General features: G+C 42.8%; 1 protein-coding gene across 2 annotated transcripts in view; it reads right to left on the bottom strand.

The window, feature by feature from the left end:
- otud7a (OTU deubiquitinase 7A) overlaps positions 1 to 13530 on the bottom strand; it is a 43628-nt gene extending 30098 nt beyond the window's left edge. The window contains exons 1-3 of one of the 2 annotated variants that reach the window (XM_055662814.1): positions 13316 to 13530; positions 4052 to 4206; positions 164 to 325 (exon numbers count right to left, since the gene is read on the bottom strand). In XM_055662814.1, the coding sequence (XP_055518789.1) occupies positions 164 to 325; positions 4052 to 4136 (247 nt within the window). In that variant the 5' untranslated portion in view covers positions 4137 to 4206; positions 13316 to 13530. The remainder of the gene's footprint in view (positions 1 to 163; positions 326 to 4051; positions 4207 to 13315) is intronic. The other variant, XM_055662815.1, reaches the window with a different exon arrangement.
- Positions 13531 to 25719: the final 12189 nt, after the last annotated feature.

Genomic DNA, 25719 nt, shown 5'->3' with positions numbered 1-25719 from the left:
CTTTCATTTGTTTTACTTTGAGTTATTGTCCGATGTCAATAGATCGAGCATGAACGCGTAACATTTTACAGTTCCACGTAATACAAGTTGCAGAAACACTAAACAACTAAATATCTTTAAAATGATTCAAAATGTTTGTAGGAACATAGGGAAACCATATTACCTTGAGCAATCTCATCCTGTCTCTGCTCACACTTGTTCACCTGTTCTTTCTCTCGTTGTTTGTAGAAGCTTCCTTCATTGAACACGCAAGGCAAATTTGCAGTGTGAACTTGCCTAAGTTGTTCAAAGTCATTCAGCGCTGCACTCAGATCCCAATTCTTACCTACAAATTTAAAAAATGCACTTTGGTTTTCATTGTCTGAATATAATCCTTAATGAAAGATATTAACCCCTTCAAAACTAGATCAGGATTACATGCTCGAATGCAAGGAGAAAGTATATTGGAGGTCAAATGTAAGAGGAAGTTTATAGCTAATTGCAAGATTCTCAACAGCATTGATATAAGTGGTATCTTGACATCCAAGTCCATAACTCCATGAAAATGACAATACACAGCGTATGGTATGCCTGCCTGTAAAGGTCAGGCATTGATTAAAAAGAGACAGGAAATTATGTTGCAGGTTTATAGGACTTTGGTTGGGCCACATTTAGTTTTGTATGCAGTTCTGGCCGCCCAATTACAGGAAGCACATCGAGGCTCTGGAGAGGGTGCAGAAGATGTTTAGCAGAATGCTGCTTAGATTAGAATGTATTAACTACAAGAGAGATTAGTCCAGCCTGGATTGTTTTCTCTAGATTATCGGAGGCAGAGTGGTGATCTCAAAGAAGTTTATAAAATTATGAGAAGCATAGATAGGTGAGACAGACAGAACATTTTTGCCCCAGGTAAAAATGTCAGACCAGAGGGGAGAGCTTGAAGTTGAGAGGGGCACAGTTTAAAGGAAATGTACAGGGCCTTTTTAAAAATAATAGTGTGATGGATGCCTGGAAAGCGCTGTCTGGGTTGGTGGTGGAGGTAGACATAGGCATAATGGATAGGCAGAAGGGTTACAGGGTATGGAGGGATATACATCACTCCCAGGCAGAGGAGATTCGTTTAACCTGGCATCATGTTCAGCGCAGACATGGTGGGCCAGAGCTGTGTAATTCCAAATTATGAAATTGCAGCTCACTACACTTATAAGCTGTCCATTTATTTAAACAAAACGTTTGATATTACCGCTTTAATGCAAGGAGGCAGGGGCACAAGGGCAAAGAACCGGGGTAGATTGAACAGGATGAACCTAAATTAATGAAAGTGGAATCTCACAAAAATACAACATACCGGAGGGGCTTTCCCTACTTTTGTGGCAGGAGAAGAGGAAGGATCATGGCTGGGGTGGGATACAAAGTAATTAGTAGGTCACTAAAAGATTTAGGGATTGCTGTGAGGAGGAATTGTTGAGAATGATCATTAATCTTTAGAATTCTCTGCCCCAGGGGACTGCTTCCTTTTAAGTATTTGAAGGTTGAGGTAACATTTAAGGTTATGTTCATTGGCCTCAATTCCTTTTTTGTACCCAAAGGTCAGATCAGACGACATATTTCAGTTTTTATACGTTTTATATACCAGGAAAAAAATAATACTGAAACTTTTCACAGATCCTAAAATAAAGATTGGAACATACATAAAAGATTAAGATAAAAACAGAAATGTAATTTAAAAAAGATTAATGTTCCCATTTATATTTTGATGTGTGTACACAAAGAATTGACATTTTATGCACAAAATATGTTCTCTTTAGAACCAGAGGGTTGGCTAAACACTAAATTCAGTTCATAATACCATTAAAACCAACGACACATCCTACAAAATAATTATGACAGGATATTTTACATTTTGTATGTTTTATGTTTTCACCAAACTACTGATTTCATTTGGTCACATTAAAGGCAGTGGCACAACAGTCTGTGAAATTAATAATAGTAGTTTAGTTGCTGGATTTCCACTTTGAAATGTGCATCAGTGAAATGCCGTCACAACAGCCTCAGGTGCACTGTGCCAGTCATAGACTTTGGATCGGCATTCTTGAGAGTGAACCCATGTAAAATACTGGTCTGGATTTAGAGACCAGTTAACATACAAGCCCACACATCTTTGGGATGTGGGAGGAAACTGGAGGAATACCATGTGGTCACAGGAAGAATGTGCAAACTCCATACAGACTGCACTCAAAATCAGGATTGATCCATGATCTCTGGTTCTGTGAGGCAGCAGCTCTTCCAGCTGCACCACCATTTAACAACTTAGTATCTACAGGTGTCTCTGGTAGTTAATTGCACTAATTCACCAAACTCTAAGTGAAGAAACTGATCCTCTAAGTCCTAAGTGATTTACTGCTCACCTTATGAATGCCTTAATAACGACCATCTAGTGGCTCTGACATCCACCATCACAAAATGTTTTTTGAGGCTTCTCTTGGCACACATCAACACCAGCCTCTTAATCACCCAAGACCCACTGTGATTTATCACAACAGGTTCATGGCAGATGCCATCTCTTTGGCCTTACACTCTTTCCCTCCCCATCGACTGCATCTATACTACCTCGGGAAAGCAGCCTGCATAATCGAGGACCATTCACACTCCAGTCATTCTCTCTTTTCCACTCTCCTGTCTGGCAGTAGATATAAAGGCATATCCAACTGAATTCAAGAACATGCTTCTTCCCCACTGTTATCAGACTCTTGAATAAATATCTCACTTGGGATACATTTTTCGATTTTCCAATCTACCTCCTTGCACTTTAATTCTGCATTCCTATTTTTTTGAATTCCTGCATTCCTAGTCAGAAGGCGGTGGAGGCAGGTTCTCTTGATGCTTTCAAGAGGGAGCTAGATAGGTTCTCTTAAAAAAAGCAGAGTCAGGGGATATGGGGAGAAGGCAGGAACGGGGTACTGAATGGGGATGAACAGCCATGATCACATTGAATGACGGTTCTGGCTCGAAGGGCCGAATGGCCTACTCCTGCACCTATTGTCTATTTTCTCATTTGCGCTATCTGAAGTAATCGCATATGGTGTGATTCACCTTATTGATATGCAAATCAAAGTTTTTCTTGAAGCACGTGAAAATAATAAATCAATACCAATAATTTTAAGTTCAAAATGTATAAACAAGCATTTTTCTTAAAATGTTATATTTATCCCTTAAATAATAATATGAACAGAATTTCACAGCAACAATATGCAAATAAATCTGGCGTAATCTTGGCAACAATCTCATAATGTTACTCAAAACAAAGTTCTGGAGGAAATCAGTGGGTCAGGCAGCATTTTGGAGAGGCAACATTTCGGATTGGAACCCTTCTTCAGACTGCAGGCCAACATCTCCCAGCCAGTTTATCAAACTCATTGTCTCAGTCGATCTCCCCTTCTACAGACTCCAATCTAAATCGAACTCAAGGAACTTTAGAAATTCTATTCCTGCTCTGATTAGATAGATAACAGTCTAATAACACATTCAGCCACCCAAAACGTAATTCCAGACTAGATGAATTCACATGCAACTTTTAATGTTAGATGATTATAGGAATAAGAAATTAACTGTGCCAAACAAATAGGTAAAAAAAACCCAGAAGGTTATGTCTTGGCCATTAACACAGAACAAATTAAACGAATGGTACCTATTCTTAGTAGTGAAAGTACTAATACCTTTGTGCAGAAACTAATAATGGAACCAAGAGACAAAGCATTTAAATCCCATGTTACAACACGGACAACCTGACCACTGTTGGATAAAATAATTTTTAAAATTGCACTACTTTTAGATGTACGTTGTAACATTATGTACTGTAACACATTACCTTGGAGAGTAAACATATGTGTCCATTGCCAATCAGAGTCGTACTTCAATTTTAAATGATTATGAAATATTAAACATTTGAAATGATATTCAGCATGGTAAAGCAAATTTAAAAAAATTGTAATAAAACATTGAACTATTCTGCTCTGAAGATTACACAGTCATGGAACATTTGATGATACTTGTTCTTTAGTCTTTATCTCACCTTCCAGCAGGTCTCTTGCCAGACCAGGTTCTGCCCCTGTGGACCGAACAAAGTCTGACAGGACTGCGTCCATATCAAGAGTCATGTGATCATATAGATGCACTGCCTGTCCCACCACACAACTGGTTTCAGTCGCCAGGCTTTTAGATAGACATCTGTTGAAAACAGAAAGGAAAAAATAACAGCTTTCAGGGTAAAACACAAATATGGTATCAGACATTAATTCCAAAAGAGTTAATGACTATTTCCCACTGCTTGCTGCAGCCAGTGGCGGAAGGATAGAATTCCTCAGTCGCTTGCTTGTTTTCTTCTGCTGCAAAGTAATATGCATGCAGCAGTTTGCCTACAAACTGTTTGTACCATCCAGTAGCTGTGAAAGCAACAATCTCACCAGTGTGTGACAATGACTCATATTTAAGATCCAGAGAAAGAGGGAAACATTCCACTACAACAAGCAGCAGAAGTTCACATCTGCTCCATTTCGCCAGAATAATTAAGGAAGAATTGAAATCTAGTCAGTGAAAGCATGCCATTATCACACCAAGGAAAGCGCCAATACTGGAGCTGTGAAATCTAACTGGAAAGTACTTGACGTAGTCAGCAGGTCAAACATCTTCTGTAAAGAGAGAAAGAGTCGATGTTTCTGGATGATGACCCTACTGAAGGTCATCTTCCGTATTACAAAAGCTGCCTGGTCTACTATATACATTATAATTTTCTGTTTATATACCTGTATCACACATTGCTGTTGGTTTACATCTTATTCTGCTTGAACAATAATATTTGAAAGGGCTTTTATTTTAAGACTCCAAGAAAATGCATTAGTTTCAAAGTGAAAAGGAGTGATCCAGTAGGTCAAGAAAAATAAAGTGACCTGTCTCATTGATTACTGCCCAGTAACTCCAGCCTCTAGTACTCCCTTTACTTCACTCATTTCTCTTCACCTATCTCAAAGGATATGCAACAAAATACTAAACATTACTACTTTCATTTACATGACATTGCTGTGTCCCAAACATTATGGTGCCCTGAAATGGGGGTGACTATGTATAAACACTGCTGTAATTTCTACATGATGAAACCAAAAGATATAAAAATGGCCTTCAATAAAATCTGACAATGTGCACTTTAACCACATTTGATTTTTTTCTAATACAAATCTCAAACTGTAGAGTACAGTGGCAAATAAATAAATGATGGGTCTCTGTCCCAAACATTATGGAGGGCACTGTATGTTTGTCTCAGTGTACATCTTCGAGAATAGCCGAGAGATCAGTGTGTCTTTTGTTTCACAGCTGCTCAGGACTAAACTCAATAGGGAGCACTGCACCCTTTACCAGACCTACTTGGCAAAGGCACAGGCAACAACGATCATTAAATTATCCAATTTCAAGTAATAACCCCCCCCCCACCCCCCCCCACCACATTATTTCTAATTTTCCACTCCTCCCTCTCCACCTCCTTGATCCCTCTCTGACTTTACCTTTTGCTCTTCTCTCATCTCTTCAACGCCATTTTGTCTCCTTTGTCACTTACTTTGCCCCATCTGCCAATCCAAGCTCCCTCACCTGTATCCATCTATCACTTCCCAGTATTTGTCCTCCCCCATCTCTTTCCCCAAGTTTCTTCTCCCTATTATGATCAGCCTGAAGAAGGGTCCCGACCCAAAATGTTGCCTTTGCACTCCTCCATAAATGCGGCCCGATTCATTGAATTCCACCAGCACTTTGTGTTTTGCTCAAGGTGTTCTCAGTGCCCTGCATTGTAATGGTTAGAATCTCTTTCATACCATTCTCATAGCTCTGGAAAAAACTATGAAATGCCTGGAAGATCTCTCCCCTGCCAGGAGAATGGAAAATTAATGTGGGGTGGGTGAAGGTTAAGGAGGGGAAGGGATTACCTGTAATTATTAACCTCAATGACATGTGCTTTTGGTTGCCACAATTGAATCTTCTATCATGCTACCACTTTGACGAACCTCCTCTCCTTCTTCCACTATATCCAGCATAAGCTTGAGGAATAACTGCTTATTTTTCAATGAGCATGCTATGATCCTTCATATATAATATGGAGTTCAACAATTTCAGCCAAACTGCTTTCCATCTGTGGCGGTACCTTACTGTTTCAATTAATGATACAATAAACTTTATTCATCCTCGGAGGGAAATATGTCTGCCAACATGCACAACACAACAAGGTACACAAAAACTTGAAATTAAAAGTGAAAAAAGGAGAACTGACTGTGTGCACAGCGCTTTCATCGGAACAAATGAACAAACACCAACTTATGCCCTTGGCAGACGATTCTAAACTAGTGTCTCCATTTCCGCACACCGGGTACCCATTGGTCTTCACGTCCACCCCCCCTACGCCGGTCCTCCATTGTCCCCCCCCCCCCCCCCCCCATCGCTACCGTGGTTCCCTTTGCCGCCGAGGGCACCTCACTTCTGAGGATCCCATTGTCGTTGAGGCTCCTGCTGCTGCCGCCGAGGCTCCTTCTGCCCAGACAGGTCTTGCCGCCTGGCTTCTCCCCAGTCCCCTGGGAAGCCTGTGGGGAGAGTCAGGCCCCTCAGTTCCGGTCTTCGTTCTGGTCATTGGTGCCGCGGTTGTTCTGGCCCGCGTGGCTCCCCGAGGCACTCCCACCAAGCTGACGGCTAACGGCTGATGTTTCTGTATCATTTTGTTCTACTACGAATCAATTGTTAACTTGAAACTAGTCTACTCACTGCCATAGGAAATCTGTTCTGACCACCTTCTCTCTGCAACTTGCATTCTCATTTTTCCAGTTCTGATAAAGGGTCCTTGCGGTCCTTTGTCTCACAAACCGATGCTTGACCAAAATCAAGCAAGACTAAGCCACAGGCATATTGGTAGTGCCAGATTGGCCTACTCAAGCCTGGTCCCCAAAACATTTTGGGAATTATAGTCCAGCCAGTTATGGATGTACCCAAGAGCAGGGACCTCCTAGTGAACCCAGTTACAGGGAGCAATCATCCACTACATGAACGTATTAACTTGTTGGTCTGCAGATTCTGAGGAGGCCATTTCAAGGCATAGGACTGTCCGAACAAATACAACACAGTTCGGATAACGGATGTCTTGGAGTTCCTATTAACTGTACTATAACAATAAACAAAGTTATAGTGCAATCAATAGTGCCAGAGGCACACTCTCCTCCTATCTGATGCTGGAAGCAGGGCGCGGGTCGATAGGAACGCACCCCTTTACAACAAAATTCATGAAGGGAATTTACAATTTAATACCCCCAAGGCCAAGGTACACGAACACATGGGATGTGAGCGTGGTACTAACCCTACTTTGACAGTGGGGACCGCCTATAACTAACCCTGAAGGTGGTATGTTAATGGCACTACTAACAGCACAAAGAGTCCAGACACTGCAAAAGCTATGGTTGGACTACATGACCGTCAATATGAACAACATAACATTCGTAATCAAGAACCTGATAAAACAGAGCAGGCCAGGAATGCCAGGGATGAAGATCCAGTTCTTGGCATATCCAGAGGACCAACGGTTGTGTGTGCAGTAACATACTAACACCACTATCTGAGAGTTACGGAGAACCTGAGGCCCAGAACAATCGGTCCTCATCAGCCATAAAAAAACTACACCAGAAGGTGTCAACTCAAACCATCTCCAGATGGTCAAAGGAGGTAATGGCGGTAGCAGGAGTGAACATTTATATCGTTAAATCTCACTCCACCAGGGCTGCATCTACGTCGGCAGCAAGAGCTATGGACGTGCCCCTTGACGACATCCTAGTGACTGCAGGATGGACAAATGAAATAACGGTCCACCGGTTTTATAACAAACCCATAACCGGACCGGGGGTGTTTGCACGTACCATTTTAAGTTCTGTCCCCTAGTTTCCCCCCCAAGGTTGGGAGGGGTAACCATTTAAAAAAAAAAAACTTTCTCTTTCATTTAAAGCATCAGTGTCTTTACTTAACTACGTAATGTCTGAATGCTTTAATGGTTACACTCATCCATGGTCAATACATTCAGTGTGTGACGCCTGGATTCATAACCGGCGTAAAATCAGAGCTTTGAAATCTTCACGTAGTCACTCACGTGACTCCGAAGTAAAATAGTAAGATTAAACGAGAACTTACCAGTTTGAAGTTTGATCTTGATTTTATGAGGAGTTACAATGAGTGATTACGTGCCTACCGCTAGTTCTAGTTTCTTCACAATCTTACTATTCTCAGGTCTTCTTTTTATCTGTGATTTAACACAGCTGCTTTGAAGATTGACACGCACGCAGACGAACGGCCCTTCTTCACGTAATCGCTCATCGTAACTCCTCATAAAATCAAGATCAAACTTCACACTGGTAAGTTCTCGTTTAATCTCACTATTATCCACATATGTCTCTCTGAATTCACCATGTACATATACCCATTTGGTCTCTAATGGGAGCTGCTCTTTCCCTGATGACCCTAACCCTCTTGCTCCTGGTCGACTTGGAGAATTTCAAGACCTTAATGTTAATGCCCTCCTAATTTATTCAATTCCCTCCTATATACTCTACAATCCACAAGAGACTACCTTGATTCAAGTTGCCTATACCTGCAATATGCTTCCTATTTTTGTTCCCTGATTAGGACCTGGTGATAGGTTTTCTTCCAAATGGACATTCATGAATCAGATGGGTGCTTATAATAATCAAAGCAGCTCATAGTTTACCAATGTTTTTTTCTTAAAAATATGAAACTTAAGTTAATTTAAATGTTCCTGCTTTCATAGTGCAATCTGAATTGATGTCACTGGATCAGTTGTCCAGGCCTCCAAATTGTTAGTCTAGTAATGTGGCCACCACATTGATTTTTCACGAGTTTTCACAACACTTATCCCCAAGTGCAATTAAGGATGGGCATTAAACAATCATTTCAGCAGTATTCAGATTGCATGAACATACATTGCATATAATTTAAGAATAATTAGATACAACCATATCTAGAAGGCCACACAACCTATAAATACAAACAATGATTGTTTCCAAATTGGGAATATTCTACTAATGCTGAGATAGCATACAAAGTCAGCATATCGATACTGAAAACAGAAGAGTAAAAGACAAAGTGGTTTAGAATTGTAATATTAAATCTCCATTCGGAAAAACTAAAATAAATTGTTTTGCGAACAATCAACACGTCTTCTGGAAAATAGGTTGCTCACTTTAACAAAAATAAGGTACGTTATAAATGGGGATAAATTGACATGCGTCGGTGGCTGTCCTTGTACACTAATCTTTGACAGCTAACATTACAGATTCACCAGCCAATTAACAAGGTAGTAATGGCTGCTGTACCAATTACAATTGAATTGCAGTACAAGAATAGAGATGAAGCATGATGCAGACTGCAGACATGATGAAGATTGAGTACACCCTCAATAAGTACAACGGGCTGCACGTAACCATCAGATGTTCCAGGTCAGGAAAGCAGAATGGGCAAGTCCAAGCACTACATGAAGCAGTCTAAACGGTGGATGGAAAAAACATATGTCTGGAGAAAGGGGAGAAGATGGAAAAGAGGCTTTCCCCCTTTCTACAATCAGTCTGAAGGTTCCCGGCCTGAAACATCACCTGTTCATTCCTTCCAGAGATGCTGCCTGAATGACTTACGGCAAAACTGTTTTACTCGATTCCAGCATTTGTAGTACTTTGTCTCTAAATGGCTTAAAAGCCCATTTCCAACTGCCATGAATATTGGGGACTGTTTCATTGCTGCAGAACTCCATGACTATAAGAAAGGGAGCAGTACAATTTGAGTTAAAAAATTCAGACCGTACTGATAAATTTGCCTGCATTGAGAGTTATTCTCAAATTTGACAATAAAAACAGATCTACATTATTACTCCACCAGTGTTATAACATCTTTCCATCATCACACTCCTTATGTGAAGTCAGACAACTGAACAGACATCTAGACTCAGTAATTAAATTGGGAAGATTAAAATCATTGTCTTCAAACCTCAACATAAATTAAATCCCTAACCAACAGGGGCTTTCCCTTCCTTAACTTCTGTTCTCTGACCAGTGGTTTTCACCTCCCTAGATTCTGGTGTCAAACTGCAACAAGATGTTTAGGTATTATTATCATGTGTGAATAGTGAATAGCTTTGTTTTGTTTGCTATCCAATCAGATAAATCGGATAATATTTTCCTTAAATACAATCAAAAACAATAGGTAGAGTGAGGGAACAATAGTGTACAAAATATAATTCTAAGCATTGTAGTGTGACAGTTCCAGAGGCAAAATCCAATGTCTGCAATCAGGTAGAGGTGAATCAGATTGCACCCTAGTTTATGGAGGGATTCTTTAGGAGTTTGAATGCAGAGGGGACGGAGCTGTTCTTGAGTCTGATGTTGTGCACATTCAAGCTTCCATATCTTCTGCCTAAAAGGATCTGGGAGAATAAAATACAAGGTGGAGCGAAAGAGGTCTTTGGATGTTGGCTGCTGTTTTCCCGAGGCAGAGTGGAGTGTGGATGGAGTCCGATCTGTGTGATAGAAGTCTGATCGGGGCAACAAGTACAACTTCCTGCATAGGTGCATTTGTAGAAGCTTGAAAGAGTCACTGGAGACATCCAAACTTCTTGTCTCAGAGAGTAGAGGCGGGGAAGCACCTTTTTGGCTGAAACTTCAATTCGGCAGTCCATGGCAGATTATTGATGATATTTAAGTAAAGGAACTTGAAACTCTCAAACATTTCGACTTTGGCACCATTTCTACTTTGGCACCGATTGGGGCATGTACTCCACCCACTTCCTGAAGTTGATAACTAGCTCCTTCTTCTTAATGACATTGAGAGGGAAGTTAGTCCTGCTACCGTTATTAAGCTCCCTTTCTCCTTCCTGTACTCGGTCTTGAAATGGCCGTGATCCTGCCCACCACAATGGTGTCATCTAAATGTAGATGGAGCCAAATTTGACTGTACACTATTAAGGGAGTATAGTAAGGGGCTGAGAATGCACCCTTGTGGGACATCAATGTTAAGAATTATGGTGGACATTGTGTTGTCATAAATGTTCACATTCATGTAAACCTAGATGTCCATAAACTGAACTTCCAACCATCCCAAAGATCGTTCATTTTCAGCTTTGTATAATTATTCTTTCTACATTGGCCTTTGGTTTCTAAAACCCACCGTGTCTTTGCTGCCTTTTGGACATAAACATCCCAATGCCCTTCTAACCAACTTGTCATGGTCTAGTTTAAACAAACAAAAGCTCTTCCAAAAATGTAGCACCACTCCTCTTTCAACCACAATCACAATGTTATGATCAACACAGGTTCCCACTTACAATATTGTACCTTAGTGCCTGGAGTCCCACAGCATCCCAAAAACTCTACACAATTTGAGTTCTGAAATCTTGTGTATGTGCCACATCATAGAAAAATCCCGGCAGTGTTCGAAAGAATGCCAAAGAAATACACCAGAATATTGCTTGGAATTTATGCGGTTTAGTTATGAGATAATAGAAGGTAGGCTGGAGGTTAAAGTTACCATAGCGATTTATAAAATGATGAGGAACATAGAAAGGGCAGATAAATCAGAGTCTATTTTTCTCCCGAGTTGGGAAGTCTAAAACTATATTCATGCTTCATCAGGAGGGGAAATTTAAAGATGATCTGAGGGGCAAATGTTTCCATACAGAGGATGGTAGTTATGTCGAATGAGCTGTCAGAGGAAGTGGTAGAGACATATAAAATTACATTGCTTAAAATGCATTTTGACACGTACTTAGATAGGAAAGGAGTACACCGATACAGGTCTAATGTAAACAAATAGAATTAGCAGACAGGCATCATGATCAGGATGGCTGAGGAGGCCATTTCTATGCCGTACAGCCTTGCTTTTCAAAAATGTACCTCTCTCTCCTACTTCCTTCAAGGCACACATAACAAAGGCCTTGACCTGAAACATTACCCATCCCTTCCACACTGAGTTACTCCAGCCATTTGAGTCTAGCTACTTTGATGACCTAGATTTTACGTGACTAATATCTCCAACCTGCAGAAGCACTGTTGTCCTTTAAACATCTCAGCACACAAACCCCTCAGTTTTACTTGACTTCTTCAAATAGCAATTTATGAAAAAGGAAATAATTTTAGAATATTCCACATATTACAATAGGTGCAATATAAACTTAGTACGTCAACACTTGCCACAAAGCTTATGCACAGCCAGAAAGGGAACATTTTCCTGCAATCACAGACTGAACGAACTATTTGCCACAAAAGCCACTTTTACAATGAACAAGCCATAAAACATTCCACAATGAAGAGAGTACACATCAATAATGCATGCAAAATCACAACCATTTAATCAAATGGAACATTGCCAGATTAAGAGATTAGATATTCAAAAAAACATTTGCAAGGGTATATACATAGAGTAACAGATTTAGAGGGCCAGCTGTAAAGTTTGTCTGGTTGAAAGGTTTTACTTTATGCTGTAATGATATTTTTTAACACACGGGATTATTGTTATTGATCAACGTTTTATTAGACTACCAGGATGCAATCCATAAAAAAGTTGTTCGATAATTGCTATTGAAGAAATTCACCATAATTTTATTTAAATTAAATTAATAAAGTACTGATATTCTGGTCTGCCTTCATTTGAATCAGAATACCTGCAGCTGTTAACTGTAAGATATTCTGAAGTACTATAAGGTTGGAATGAAAGTTCAACTCCTAACACTGTTGATACGTGCCTTATTCGGCTTTGCAGCAAAACCTCTAGTTTACGGCTGAATGAAAACACAGTAATCATTCTAATACTCCCAGTAACATAATTAAATCCATTACCAAGACCGCCATTTGTAATTAAAGTTATAAATTCATATAATAAAGTATACGGTCTATAATTATGTCAGTAATTAAATGTTTGCCAATTTAACTGAAAGGTAAATAAGACACAATATCACAATAGAATTAAGATTAGTAAAACATAGCCTTCTAGCCACATTCTGCCTTGTCCTCTGCATCGATGCACAATAAGACTCCAGGCTTTGGATTTTAATCACCAGTAATTGTTTTAATCGCCAACTCCGCAAATGTACCGGCAGATCCCATTTTATCACAATGGCAGCATTTTTCAAAAAATGCATTTTACTGAAAAGGCACAACACATAATTGTTTGTGATAAAAGTAGCGTGCTGCAGTGTCCAGGCAGGCAGGGCTGTCCGCACCTCCACGAGACATAGACCCGGCCAATGGCCTCAAATACTGACCTGTTTCCATGAAAACAGTTGAACAGAAGGTGCCTGTGTCATGGATGCGCTGCACCTGCCCGGGAACAGAGCCAGCAGCCACACGGCACGGCCCGGCCCAGCCGACCGGGAACCGTAGCGAGCTGAGGCCTCGCTGTGTCCAGGCCGCGGACTCGCCCTGCCCTGCCCTGCCCGGCCCTGCTGTCCCCGCCTGCCTTGTGCCCGGCACCGTCTGCCCGACCCGACCCGGCCCGGCCCCGCTCGCCGCCTCCCTCACAGACGCACTCCGCCTGCGCGCGCAGCTGCCCGGCTCCCCACGACCGCTCGCCTCAGCGCGTCCCCACCGTGCGCGCTCCCGCGACCGCTCGCCTCGGCGCGTCCCCGCCGTGCGCGCTCCCGCGACCGCTCGCCTCAGCGCGTCCCCGCCGTGCGCGCGGCCGCTCCCCCTCAGTACGAGGCTGCACCACCTGTGTTGACCAAAGGGTCCTCGATAATCTTTGGTCCACTTTATTCCTTATACTTCGCGCACTTTGACCTCTGTATTCACTCACCCCCCTCGCTATTGGCCCTGACCTTACTCTGTTGTCCATTCTCGAGCTTTCCTTCCCATTAATTCGAGAATCTTTTGTAATTTTTCCTGTAGCCACTTCCCCTTCAACTCCATCTTTATTCTCCCAATTTGTCAATCCCTCCCCCCCCACTATTTAGTTTAAACCCACACGTGTAGCCCTAGCAAACCTGCCTGCCAGAATGTTGGTCCCTCTCCAGTTGAGGTGTAACCTGTCCCTTTTGTACAGGTTATCCCTACCCCAGAAGAGATCCCAGTGGTCTATAAATCTAAATCCTTGCTCCCTGCACCAGCCCCTCAGCCACACATTCAGATCCCCTATCTCCTTGTCCCTGTCCTCACTAGCACGTGGTACTGGGTGCAATCCAGAGATAACCACCCTAGATGTCCGGCATTTCAGTCTTCTTCACAACTCTCTGAAGTCACGTTGGAGAACCTCCTTCCTCTTCTTCCCGATGTTGTTTGTGCCTACGTACACAACTACTGCCAGCTGTTCACCTTCTCTCTCGAGGATGTTCTGAATTCGGCTTGTGACATCTTGAACCCTGGCACCAGGGAGGCAACAGACCATCCTCGCATCTCGTCTGCTGCGACAGAATCTCCTGTCCACTCCTCAGACAATGGAGTCCCCCACCACTAGGGCTCTGCCCGACGTCGGTCTCGCTATCCAGGATTGGAGCCACCTACGTGTCCGCCAGTCGGACTGGAAACATTGTCTCCCCGGACAGTTTCCAAGAGGGCGTACCTGTTTTTCTTAGGCACAGCCACCTGGGTCTTCTGCACTCCACAATTTCCACCCTTTCGCTCTGTCACACACCTTGGTTCTTCCCGTAACCTCGGCATGACGACCTCACTGTAGGTCCTGTCCAGGAAACTCTCGTTTTCCCGGATGGCCCTGAGGTAAGCCAGTTGCTTCTACAGTGCCCCAACACGGTCCTTTAGGAGCTGAAGCTGGACGCACTTGCACAGTTGTAGCAGCCAGAGATTCCATCCATGTCCCTGGGCTCCCACATTCTGCAAGCCTCACACTGTCTCTTCTGCCTCGACATGTGCTCACCGTGTTCCGTCCTCTCGAGCTTTATGCGTAGCCTCCTCTCCTCAGCGCCAAAGATTCTCGAGCCAAAGACTCACACTTTACTCACAAGGCTGCTCCCTCACTGCCGCTCCCTAAGAGCTGTCTTGATTCTATTGACTAATAAATTGCTCAATTGCAAGTTCAAGTTCAAGTGAGTTTATTGTCATGTATTGTCATAGTGAAATTTACCAATTTACAAACCAAATTCTTCAGTTTTAAACTGTTCTCCCCCTCTGACTTGCATCTAATTCTCCTCCCACTTGGGTTAGTCAATCAGTGCTTTTTCCTGCTTATTTTTGTTGCTGTTTCTTCAAAATCCACAGGAGCTCTGAGTAATCTTGTGAAATGTTTTGAGGATGTGACAAGTAAAATGGATGAAGGGGGGCCAGTGGATGTAGTGTATCATCTTTCAGAAAGTATTTGATAAGGTCCCGCACGGGGAACTGGTAACTAAAATTAGAGCACATGTTAGGGTGTTGACATGGATAGAAAATTGGTTGGCAGATATGAAGCAAAGAGTAGGAGTGAATGGGCCCTTTTCAGAATGGCAGGCAGGGGCGAGTGGAGTGCCACAAGGCTCGGTGTTGGGGCCGCAACTGTTTACCATATATATTAATGATTTGGAAGAGGGAATTAGGAGCAACACTAGCAAGTTTGCGGATAACACAAAGCTGTGTGAACCGTGAAGAGGATGTTTGGAGGTTACAGGGTGACCTGGACAGGTTGAGTGAATGGGCAGGTGCGTGGCAGATGCAGTATAATATAGATACATGTGAGGTTATCCACTTTGGTGCAAAAACAAGGGGGCAGATTATTATCTCAATGGGGTTAGGTTAGGTAAGAGTGAGGTGCAGCGAGACCTGGGTGTCCTTGTACACCAGTCACTGAAAGTTGGCGTACAGGTTCAGCAGGCAGTGAAGAAAGCTAATGGAATGTTGGCCTTCATAACAAGAGGATTTCAGTATAGGAGTAGAGAGGTTCTTCTGCAGTTGTATAGGGCTCTGGTGAGACCACATCTGGAGTATTGTGTACAGTTTTGGTCTCCTAATTTGAGGAAGGACATCCTTGTGATTGAGGCAGTGCAGCGTAGGTTCACGAGATTGATTCCTGGTATGGCGGGACTGTCATATGTCACTATTATGTGTTTTTTTTTTCAAGGAAAATCGCAAAAGGGATCTACCAAGGAAGTTAATAATATAAACGCCCCCCAACTATCCAGAGTCCTGAGGTACGGATGCACCGTAGTAAATAAAGGTACTAAAATCAGAGAAAATGCAAGATGACATGCAAAAGAAAATGGGAGGAATCACACTGTGTAGCTGGAATATAAGGGGTATTAATGAACCAATTAAAAGGAGCAAAATACTAGCTCAGTTGAAATCATATAACACGGACATTTCTTTTCTACAAGAAACGCACCTTAAACATCAAGACCAGATGAGATTGAGGGCAAAATGGATAGGCCAAACATTTCACTCCTCATACACATTGAAATCCAGAGGCACCGCAATTATTATTCGCAAAGGAGTACCATTCAAATCAAAGAATATTATATCAGATAAGGAAGGGAGATACCTTATAGTCACAGGTGAGATTCATGCTACGCCAATCACTTTGGTAAACATATATGCGCCCAATTTTGATAATCCTCAATTTTTTAATAAAATCCTGAATAAAATCACAGAATTCAACTACCAAAATGTTATAATTGGAGGAGACTTCAATTGTGCTTTAAATCCGTACTTAGATAAATCGATGCAAAAACAAAGAGGTAATATGAAATCTAAAACTAGTGAATTCTTAAATACATATATAAAAAATACAAATATAGCAGACGTTTGGAGGATCGCGAACCCGACTGGAAGGGAATACTCGTTTTATTCAATGGTACATAAAACATATTCACGTATAGACTATTTCCTAGTGGATTCAATACTAATCCCTTATACAATAGTGTTGTACTTCCGGTGGCACTGGTGCCAGCAGCCTCCACCTACAGCCCGGTATCTTTTTGTTTTTTTTGTTTATTTAGTTATGTAAAAGTGTGTTTTTTTGGTGTTTTTATGTGGGGGAAGAGGGCACGGTACGGGGGATACCATCCTTCAGCCGCTTCCTGGTGAGGACGCGACTATTATTCGAGTCGCGTCCTCGCCCCCCCCCCCCTCCCCCCACAGCGACCTACCTACCTGGATTGGCGCGGCCTTCCTGCTGGGATCGACCGGAGCTGGTGATGCCTTACCGGGGGTCGCCGTCTGGAGCCCGGAGTGCTGGACCTGCTGCACCGACATCCTGGAGCTGCGGTTTGCGGAGCTCCTAATGCGGGCGGCGCTGATGGACAGCGCGGGGTCCTGCGACTCTGCCCGGCTCAGCCGGCGGACTCAGGAGCTGCAGACTCTGGCAGCGGGAGGCGGCTGATCAGGAGGTCTGGGCCGCTGAGGAGGAGGATGCTCACCGTTGGGGTTCGGCGTCGGCGTTCCACCAGCCCGGCGTGAGGGCCTGAACATCGGGCCACCCGGGGCGGCGACTGCGGGTGCTCGGAAGGCCCCGACCACAGATGAACACGGAGGGGAGGCTGGCTGGACTATGGTGCCATCCTCACCTTGGTGCCATTTATGTTATGTTGTGTCGTGGACTTTCTGTGTTTGTGCTTTTTTTTAATTCAATTTCAATTTTATTTTTAATATGTTTTATTATTTATTTATTATTGTTGGGTTTTTTTGGGTGATTTTTTTTATGATACTGCCTGTAAGGGAAATTCATTTCATTGTCTCAAATTGAGACAATGACAATAAATTTGAATACAATACAATACAATATGAACCCTAAATACCACACCAATATGATTTCAGATCATTCCCCGCTAACTTTCGTTTTCAAATTGGAAGGAATCTCTACGAACAAATCATTCTGGAGGTTTAACTCGCAAATTCTGAAAGACCCACAAGGGAGTATATAACATAAAAAAACAGATGGATCTATTTTTTGAGATAAATGATACACCAGATATATCGCCCACTTTATTATGGGAATCCTTCAAAGCATTTATTAGAGGAGTCATTATCTCGTATCAATCATTTCAAAACAAAAAGAATAAAAATGAACAAAGACAATTAGAAGAACAAATCAGACAACTAGATATAGATAATGCTAAAGATCCAACTATGGATAAACATAATAAAATTTTAATACTGAAATTTAAGCTAAATAAATTATTATCAGAGAAGATTATAAGATTATTCCAAATTACAAAACAAGAACATTTTGAATTTGGGGATAAACCCCATAAACTTTTGGCACGCCTACTGAAAAAACGGGAAAAAGATCATGCAATTTTAAAGATTAAATCAGACAGAGGGGAATTATTAACACTACCTAATGATATCAATAAAAGATTTGCTCAATATTATAAGAATTTATACACATCGAAAACGCTAATAGACAATAATAAAGTTTCAAAATGTTTGGATGATTGTAACCTTCCAAAACTAGAATTGAAGGAACAAGAGGAACTGGGAGCACAAATTACAGCTAAGGAAATAGAAGACACAATAAACACATTTAAGAACGGAAAAACACCAGGACCAGACGGATTCAGTAATGAATTTTATAAATGTTTTTACGACACAGTGACCCCACGTCTACAGAAAATGTATACATACGCTTTTAAAGAACAAACCTTACCTGAAACACTAGCAGAATCAACGATCACACTAATACTTAAAAAAGATAAAGATATAGAAGATCCAGGATCATATAGAGCTATTGCTTTGTTAAATACGGATCAAAAAATATTAGCGAACAGGTGGATTGGATTATAATGGAGAGAGAGGACTGCGCTCCTGGTAATACAGGAGCGACTCTCCTCTCACCAACGAATTTGAATAACGAACATTATAATAAAAATCCAATGATACATAGTACAATTAGAACTTGGAAACAAATAAAACAGAACTTAAAATTAAGAAATCTATCTCTGCTAATGCCAATAGCTAATAACCCTTCGTTTAAAACCCTCAATTATAGATAAATCATTTACACAATGGGAAAGAACGGGAATCAAAAAGCTCGGAGATTTGTATGAATTAGGAAAATTATTATCATTTCAACAATTACAACTGAAATATAATTTGAAAAATAATCAATATTTTAAATATCTTCAAATCCGTGATTATCTGAAAAAATACACAAAAGACACAATATGTCCCCAGACTTATTAGATGAAGCCATGAAGATAAAGGCTGAATCAGCAAATCTAATATCATACTTATATAATATTATTTTGAATATAGAAATACCTACAACCGATAATATTAGAAGAGACTGGGAACAAGAACTAGCTATAAAAATTTCAAAAGAGAGCTGGGATAAACACTTACTATATGTGCATAAATGCTCGATCAACGTATGACATACTCTAATTCAATACAAAACATTACATAGACTATATTATTCAAAAACTAAAATAAATAAACTTTTCCCCAATGTCTCACCCATTTGTGATAAATGTCAGTCACAAGAAGCTAACATAGCGCACTCTTTTGTTTTCTGTATAAAAATTCAAAAATTCTGGAACGAAATATTTGAAATCTTCACAAAATTATTTAAAACAAAACTGCTACCAAAAGCAGAATGGATCATTTTTGGAATATCATAGAAACATAGAAACATAGAAATTAGGTGCAGGAGTAGGCCATTCGGCCCTTCGAGCCTGCACCGCCATTCAATATGATCATGGCTGATCATCCAACTCAGTATCCCGTACCTGCCTTCTCTCCATACCCCCTGATCCCCTTAGCCACAAGGGCCACATCTAACTCCCTCTTAAATATAGCCAATGAACTGGCCTCAACTACCCTCTGTGGCAGAGAGTTCCAGAGATTCACCACTCTCTGCGTGAAAAAAGTTCTTCTCATCTCGGTTCCAAAGGATTTCCCCTTTATCCTTAAGCTGTGACCCCTTGTCCTGGACTTCCCTAACATCGGGAACAATCTTCCTGCATCTAGCCTGTCCAACCCCTTAAGAATTTTGTAAGTTTCTATAAGATCCCCTCTCAATCTTCTAAATTCTAGAGAGTATAAACCAAGTCTATCCAGTCTTTCTTCATAAGACAGTCCTGACATCCCAGGAATCAGTCTGGTGAACCGTCTCTGCACTCCCTCTATGGCAATAATGTCCTTCCTCAGATTTGGAGACCAAAACTGTACGCAATACTCCAGGTGTGGTCTCACCAAGACCCTGTACAACTGCAGTAGAACCTCTCTGCTCCTATACTCAAATCCTTTTGCAATGAAAGCTAACATACCATTCGCTTTCTTTACTGCCTGCTGCACCTGCATGCCTACCTTCAATGACTGGTGTACCATGACACCCAGGTCTCGCTGCATCTCCCCCTTTCCCAATCGGCCACCATTTAGATAATAGTCTGCTTTCCTGTTTTTGCCACCACAATGGTCAACCTCACATTTATCCACATTATACTGCATCTGCCAAACATTTGTTCCCACTCACCCAGCCTATCCAAGTCACCCTGCAGTCTCCTAGCATCCTCCTCACAGCTAACACTGTACCGGGGTAACAATATCGGAAGGTAACCCGAGAATTAAATATGTTTCAAAAGAACTTCACTTAATTCTTTTATTTCTATGGGCTAATAATGGGAAAAAATGCTTATACTCAAATTTTGGAAAAAAAGAAATCCAATACCAACAATAAAAAAAATGTGGATTTCAAACATGTTCGAAACATTACACTTGGAAGAGACGAGACTCCTCCTAGCAGGCAAAGCAGATCACTTCCAAAAGACGTGGTCTGCATTTATGGAACTATTACAAGCATAAGGTGCAATAGTAAGTTAAAACATAAAGGGTACCAGGATCTGGTAACGGGGGGTATAAAATAAATTTTTAATAAAACATGGTTGGTAGATCCTTTTTTGTGGAGTTTTGTGTTACAATTGAGCGATTGATTTTCCTTTCTTCTCTTTTTTTCCCCGTCTTTTCTTTCTAGGGTCTTATTTCCTTTCTTTACTTCCTTCTCTAATTCTTTCCCTAAGGGGCTTTCTTCTCCTAACACTTTCCTGCACCTTCACAATTCTTGCTTACTTACCTTACTTCTTTTATTTCTATCTTTTTTAAAGCTCAAAAAATGAAGTGGTACAATATAATGTAATACGATATATGTGATGCATTAATGTAATTTTCTGTACAGCTAATAAAAAAGAAATGAAAAAAAAAAGAAAAAAAAAATATGAGGAAAGATTGAAAAGACTAGGCTTGTATTCACTGGAGTTTAGCAGGATGAGGGGGATCTTATAGAAACATATAAAACTGTAAAATGATTGGACAAGCTAGATGCAGGAAAAATGTTCTCAATGTTGGGCGAGTCCAGAACCAGGGGCCATAGTCTTAGAATAAAGGGGAGGCCATTTAAGACTGAGGTGAGAAACTTTTTCACCCAGAGAGTTGAGAATTTGTGGAATTCCCTGCCACAGAGGACAGTGGAGGCCAAGTCACTGGATGGATTTAAGAGAGAGTTAGATAGAGCTCTAGGGGCGACTGGAATCAAGGGATATGGAGAGAAGGCAGGCACGGGTTATTGATAGGGGACGATCTGCCATGATCACAATGAATGGCGGTGCTGGCTCGGGGCCGATTGGCCTCCTCCTGCACCTATTTTCTATGTTTCTATATTTCTATGACAACTGCCGCCCCAGGTGGATATCATGATGTGTGCAGCAAACATTGATTGGCCATTGGTGGGCAAAGGGTAGGTGTGGTAATTGGCTTGATTGGAGCTGATTAGGGAATTGTCAGCTGCTGCGTATAAAAGGGGAGTTAAGGCAGTGGCTGAGTACAGTGGTCCTGGGCTGTGGACGGGAGCAGTGGTCCTGGGCTGTGGATGGATGGGAGCAGTGGTCCTGGGCTGTGGATGGATGGGAGCAGTGGTCCTGGGCTGTGGATGGATGGGAGCAGTGGTCCTGGGCTGTGGATGGATGGGAGCAGTGGCCCTGGGCTATGGATGGGAGCAGTGGTCCTGGGCTGTGGATGGATGGGAGCAGTGGTCCTGGGCTGTGGATGGATGGGAGCAGTGGTCCTGGGCTGTGGATGGATGCGAGCAGTGATCCCGGGTAGAGACAGGGAATCTCCCCTTGTGTCTGATGTGGATCTACATCTCCAGGGCATGAGGTCGGTGAGAACACTGCAGCTTTCTACTGAATTGTGTTTGCATCTTTGATTAATTGTGCTGACTTTTTCTTTCAATTGTTGTCATTTAAAGTGTCCAGAGTTTTTAATGATTATTTTTTTTCTGGTGCAACTATAATTGTGCTGTTTCTCAGAACTAAAAGGATGTTTCCACTAGTGGGAGAGTCTCGAACCAGAGGGCACAGTTTCAGAATAAAAGGATGTAACTTTGGAATCTTATTTGTTGAATTCCTTGCCACAGAGGGCAGTTGAGGCCAAATCACTGGATGGATTTAAGAGAGAGTTAGATAGAGCTCTAGGGGCTAGTGGAATCAAGGGATATGGGGAGAAGGCAGGTACGGGTTATTGATTGGGGACAATCAGCCATGATCACAATGAATGGTGGTGCCGGCTCGAAGAGCCGAATGGCCTCATCCTGCACCGATTTTCTATGTTTACTGAAGTGATGATGCCCTAACCTTATCACAACTGAAATTGAATCTGGCTGATGTAAATGTGGAAACAAAGACCTGTAGATGCTAGTTTATACCAAAGATAGACACATTGCTGGAGTAACTCAGTGAGTCAGGCAGCATCTCTGGAGAAACAAGAGATTTTTGGATGGAACAAAAGGGTTCTTACCCAAAATATCACCCATCCTTTTCCTCCAGAGATGGTGCCTGACCTGCTGAGTAGAAACTTACAAAATTCTTAAGGGGTTGGACAGGCTAGATGCAGGAAGATTGTTCCCGATGTTGGGGAAGTCCAGAACAAGGGGTCACAGTTTAAGGGTAAGGGGGAAATCTTTTAGGACCGAGATGAGGAAAACATTTTTCACAGTGGTGAATCTCTGGAATTCTCTACCACAGAAGGTAGTTGAGGCCAGTTCATTGGCTATATTTAAGAGGGAATTAGATGTGGCTAAAGGGATCAGGGGGTATGGAGAGAAGGCAGATACAGGATACTGAGTTAGATGATCAGCCATGATCATATTGAATGGCGGCGCAGACTCGAAGGACTGAATGGCCTACTCCTGCACCTATTTTCTATGTTTCTCCAGCACTCTTATCATGGTCTCGTCTCCTCTATATCCCACAGCTCTGCCCTTACTCCCCATCCCCCTACTCATAACAAGAACAGAGTCCCCATGTCCTAACTTTCCACCCCACCAGCCGTCACATACAACAGATAATCCTCCAACATTTTCGCCACCTCCAACGGGATCCCAACATTGGCAACATCTTCCCATTCTCCAATATCAGTGGTTTCTCCCTCCTTCCCCTTCCCAGCTCTCCCACAGCCTACTGTCGATGCCTTTTCCCTCCTTTATCCTGCACCCCCCACCCCACCCCAACTTCAGTCTGAAAAAGGGTCTCGACCTGAAACGTCGCCTATTCCTTTTCTCCATAGATGCTGCCTCACCCACTGAGTTACTCCAGCATTTTTGTCTACCTTCGATTTTTCCAGCATCTGCAGATCTTTCTTAATCCACACTGTGGGAGTGTTGAACACAAATTGGACGGGCTTGCAGTGCGGCAGATCACCACACGGTGGGAGTGTTGACCACAAATTGGAGCGACCTGTTGTACAAATTCACTGCACATTGGGAGCGCTGTCTACAAATTAGATAGAAACATAGATAATAGGTGCAGGAGTAGAAGCCATTCGGCCCTTCGAGCCTGCACTGCCATTCAATGTGATCATGGCTGATCATCTAACTCGGTATCCTGTCCCTGCCTTCTCTCCATACCCCGTGATCCCTTTAGCCACAAGTGGGAAGCCTGGGAAGATTTGGGATGAAATTCAAGGAACTGCAGGTGCTGGTTTACAAAACAAGATACAAAGTGCTGGAGTAACTCAGTGGGTCAGGCAGCATCTGTGGAGAACATGGATAGGTGACGTTTCACAGAGTGCTGGAGTAACACTGTGGGTCAGGCAGCATCCCTGGAGAACATAGATAGGTACAAAGTGCCTCTATCCATCTACCAGTTGCAAGGGTTTGGCCCACCTCATCTCTTCAGCATTCTCCCCATCTGCATCTTCAATTTGAAGAAGGGTCCTCTTGTCCATTCGCTTTGTGGTGACAAAGATGCTGCCTCATCTGCCGAGTACCGCCCACTCTTTTTTTTTAGACCTAGTTATATTCCCTAATTGTGTCTGGTGATGGGAACCTCCTCTTTCCCTGCACATCCCACACTGGTGATGGGAACCTCCTCTTTCCCTGCACCCCCCCACACTGGTGATGGGAACCCCCTCTTTCCCTGCACCCGCCCCCCCCCCCTGGTGATGGGAACCCCCTCTTTCTCTGCACCCCCCCCCCCCCCCACCCTGGTTATGGGAACCCCCTCTTTCCCTGCACCCCCCCCCCCAACCCTGGTTATGGGAACCCCCTCTTTCCCTGCACCCCCCCCCCCCCCCCCCCCTGGTGATGGGAACCCCCTCTCTTTCCCTGCACCCCCCCCCCCCCCCCTTTACCCTCCCCCCCCCTGGTGATGGGACCCCCTCTTTCCCTGCACCCCCCCCCCCCCCCTGGTGATGGGAACCTCCTCTTTCCCTGCACCCCCCCCCCCCCCCTGGTGATGGGAACCTCCTCTTTCCCTGCACCCCCCCCCCCCCAACCCTGGTTTATGGGAACCCCCCTTTTCCCTGCACCCCACCCCACCCTGGTGATGGGAACCTCCTCTTTCCCTGCACCCCCACCCTGGTGTGAACACTTCTCTCAACACCTTGGTCACTCTGCTCCTTCCCTCTCTATGCTCACCTCCCAAACCAGCCTCATATTTCACTCTATCCCCTTCCACCCGTCTCCCTCCCTCCAGCTTTGCGTTTCACTCATCTCATCTGTTGCACCTTTTGTCTCCTTGTCACCTCTAGCCAATGTCACAACCCATCACCCCCTCTCCCCTGTATCCACGAATCGCATAACAGGCTTTGTCCTGCTCCCATCTCTTTCCCACTTTCTCTGCCCGACTCCATCCATCTGAAAGGTCCCAACAGGAAACGACAGCATCTGTCCATTCCCTTTGTGGTCGGGTAGATGGTGCCTGATCTGCCAAGTACCTCTAGCACTTTGTTTTGGACCAGGTTACATTCCCTGGTTAAAGTAATCCTAATTGTCTGCTGTTACAGGGAAAGTAGTTTAATGTTGATGACACTTGTGTTTAAATCATTACAATTAAGTAATCTTGCCCCTTCCATTCTCCCAACTGTAGCTTTGTTTGGAGTTGGTCTAAATCTATATTTGGTTTAGTATGTTTGTTTGTTGCCAGAATCCATTTCTTCTTCTCTCTGCTCCTTTCTAAAGGGGTGACCAATTAGTGTTTGTTTCCACCCAGGATTTCCAAAGACTGGGTCCTCTGATGCTGGAAGAGTCTGCCAGGTTTAGACTATCTTCCCCATTCTGCCAAACGTTGTATAAACTGGGCCAAACTTCACTATTGTTCATTTACTTGTACGTCTCATTTAATTAAAAGTATTTATTTGTCGGTTAAAGTAGTATCTGGTTTGTCATGGTGTGTTTCTCCAGATATTTGAACTGCCTGTATGCTCCTTTCTGTTTGTGCACAGGGTTTCAATGTCCATGGTAAAGGGAACAGTATAA

This window comes from Leucoraja erinacea, chromosome 36 (genome assembly GCF_028641065.1).
Source record: "Leucoraja erinacea ecotype New England chromosome 36, Leri_hhj_1, whole genome shotgun sequence".
NCBI lineage: Eukaryota > Metazoa > Chordata > Chondrichthyes > Rajiformes > Rajidae > Leucoraja > Leucoraja erinaceus.
This window is presented reverse-complemented; position numbering and strand designations above follow the sequence as displayed.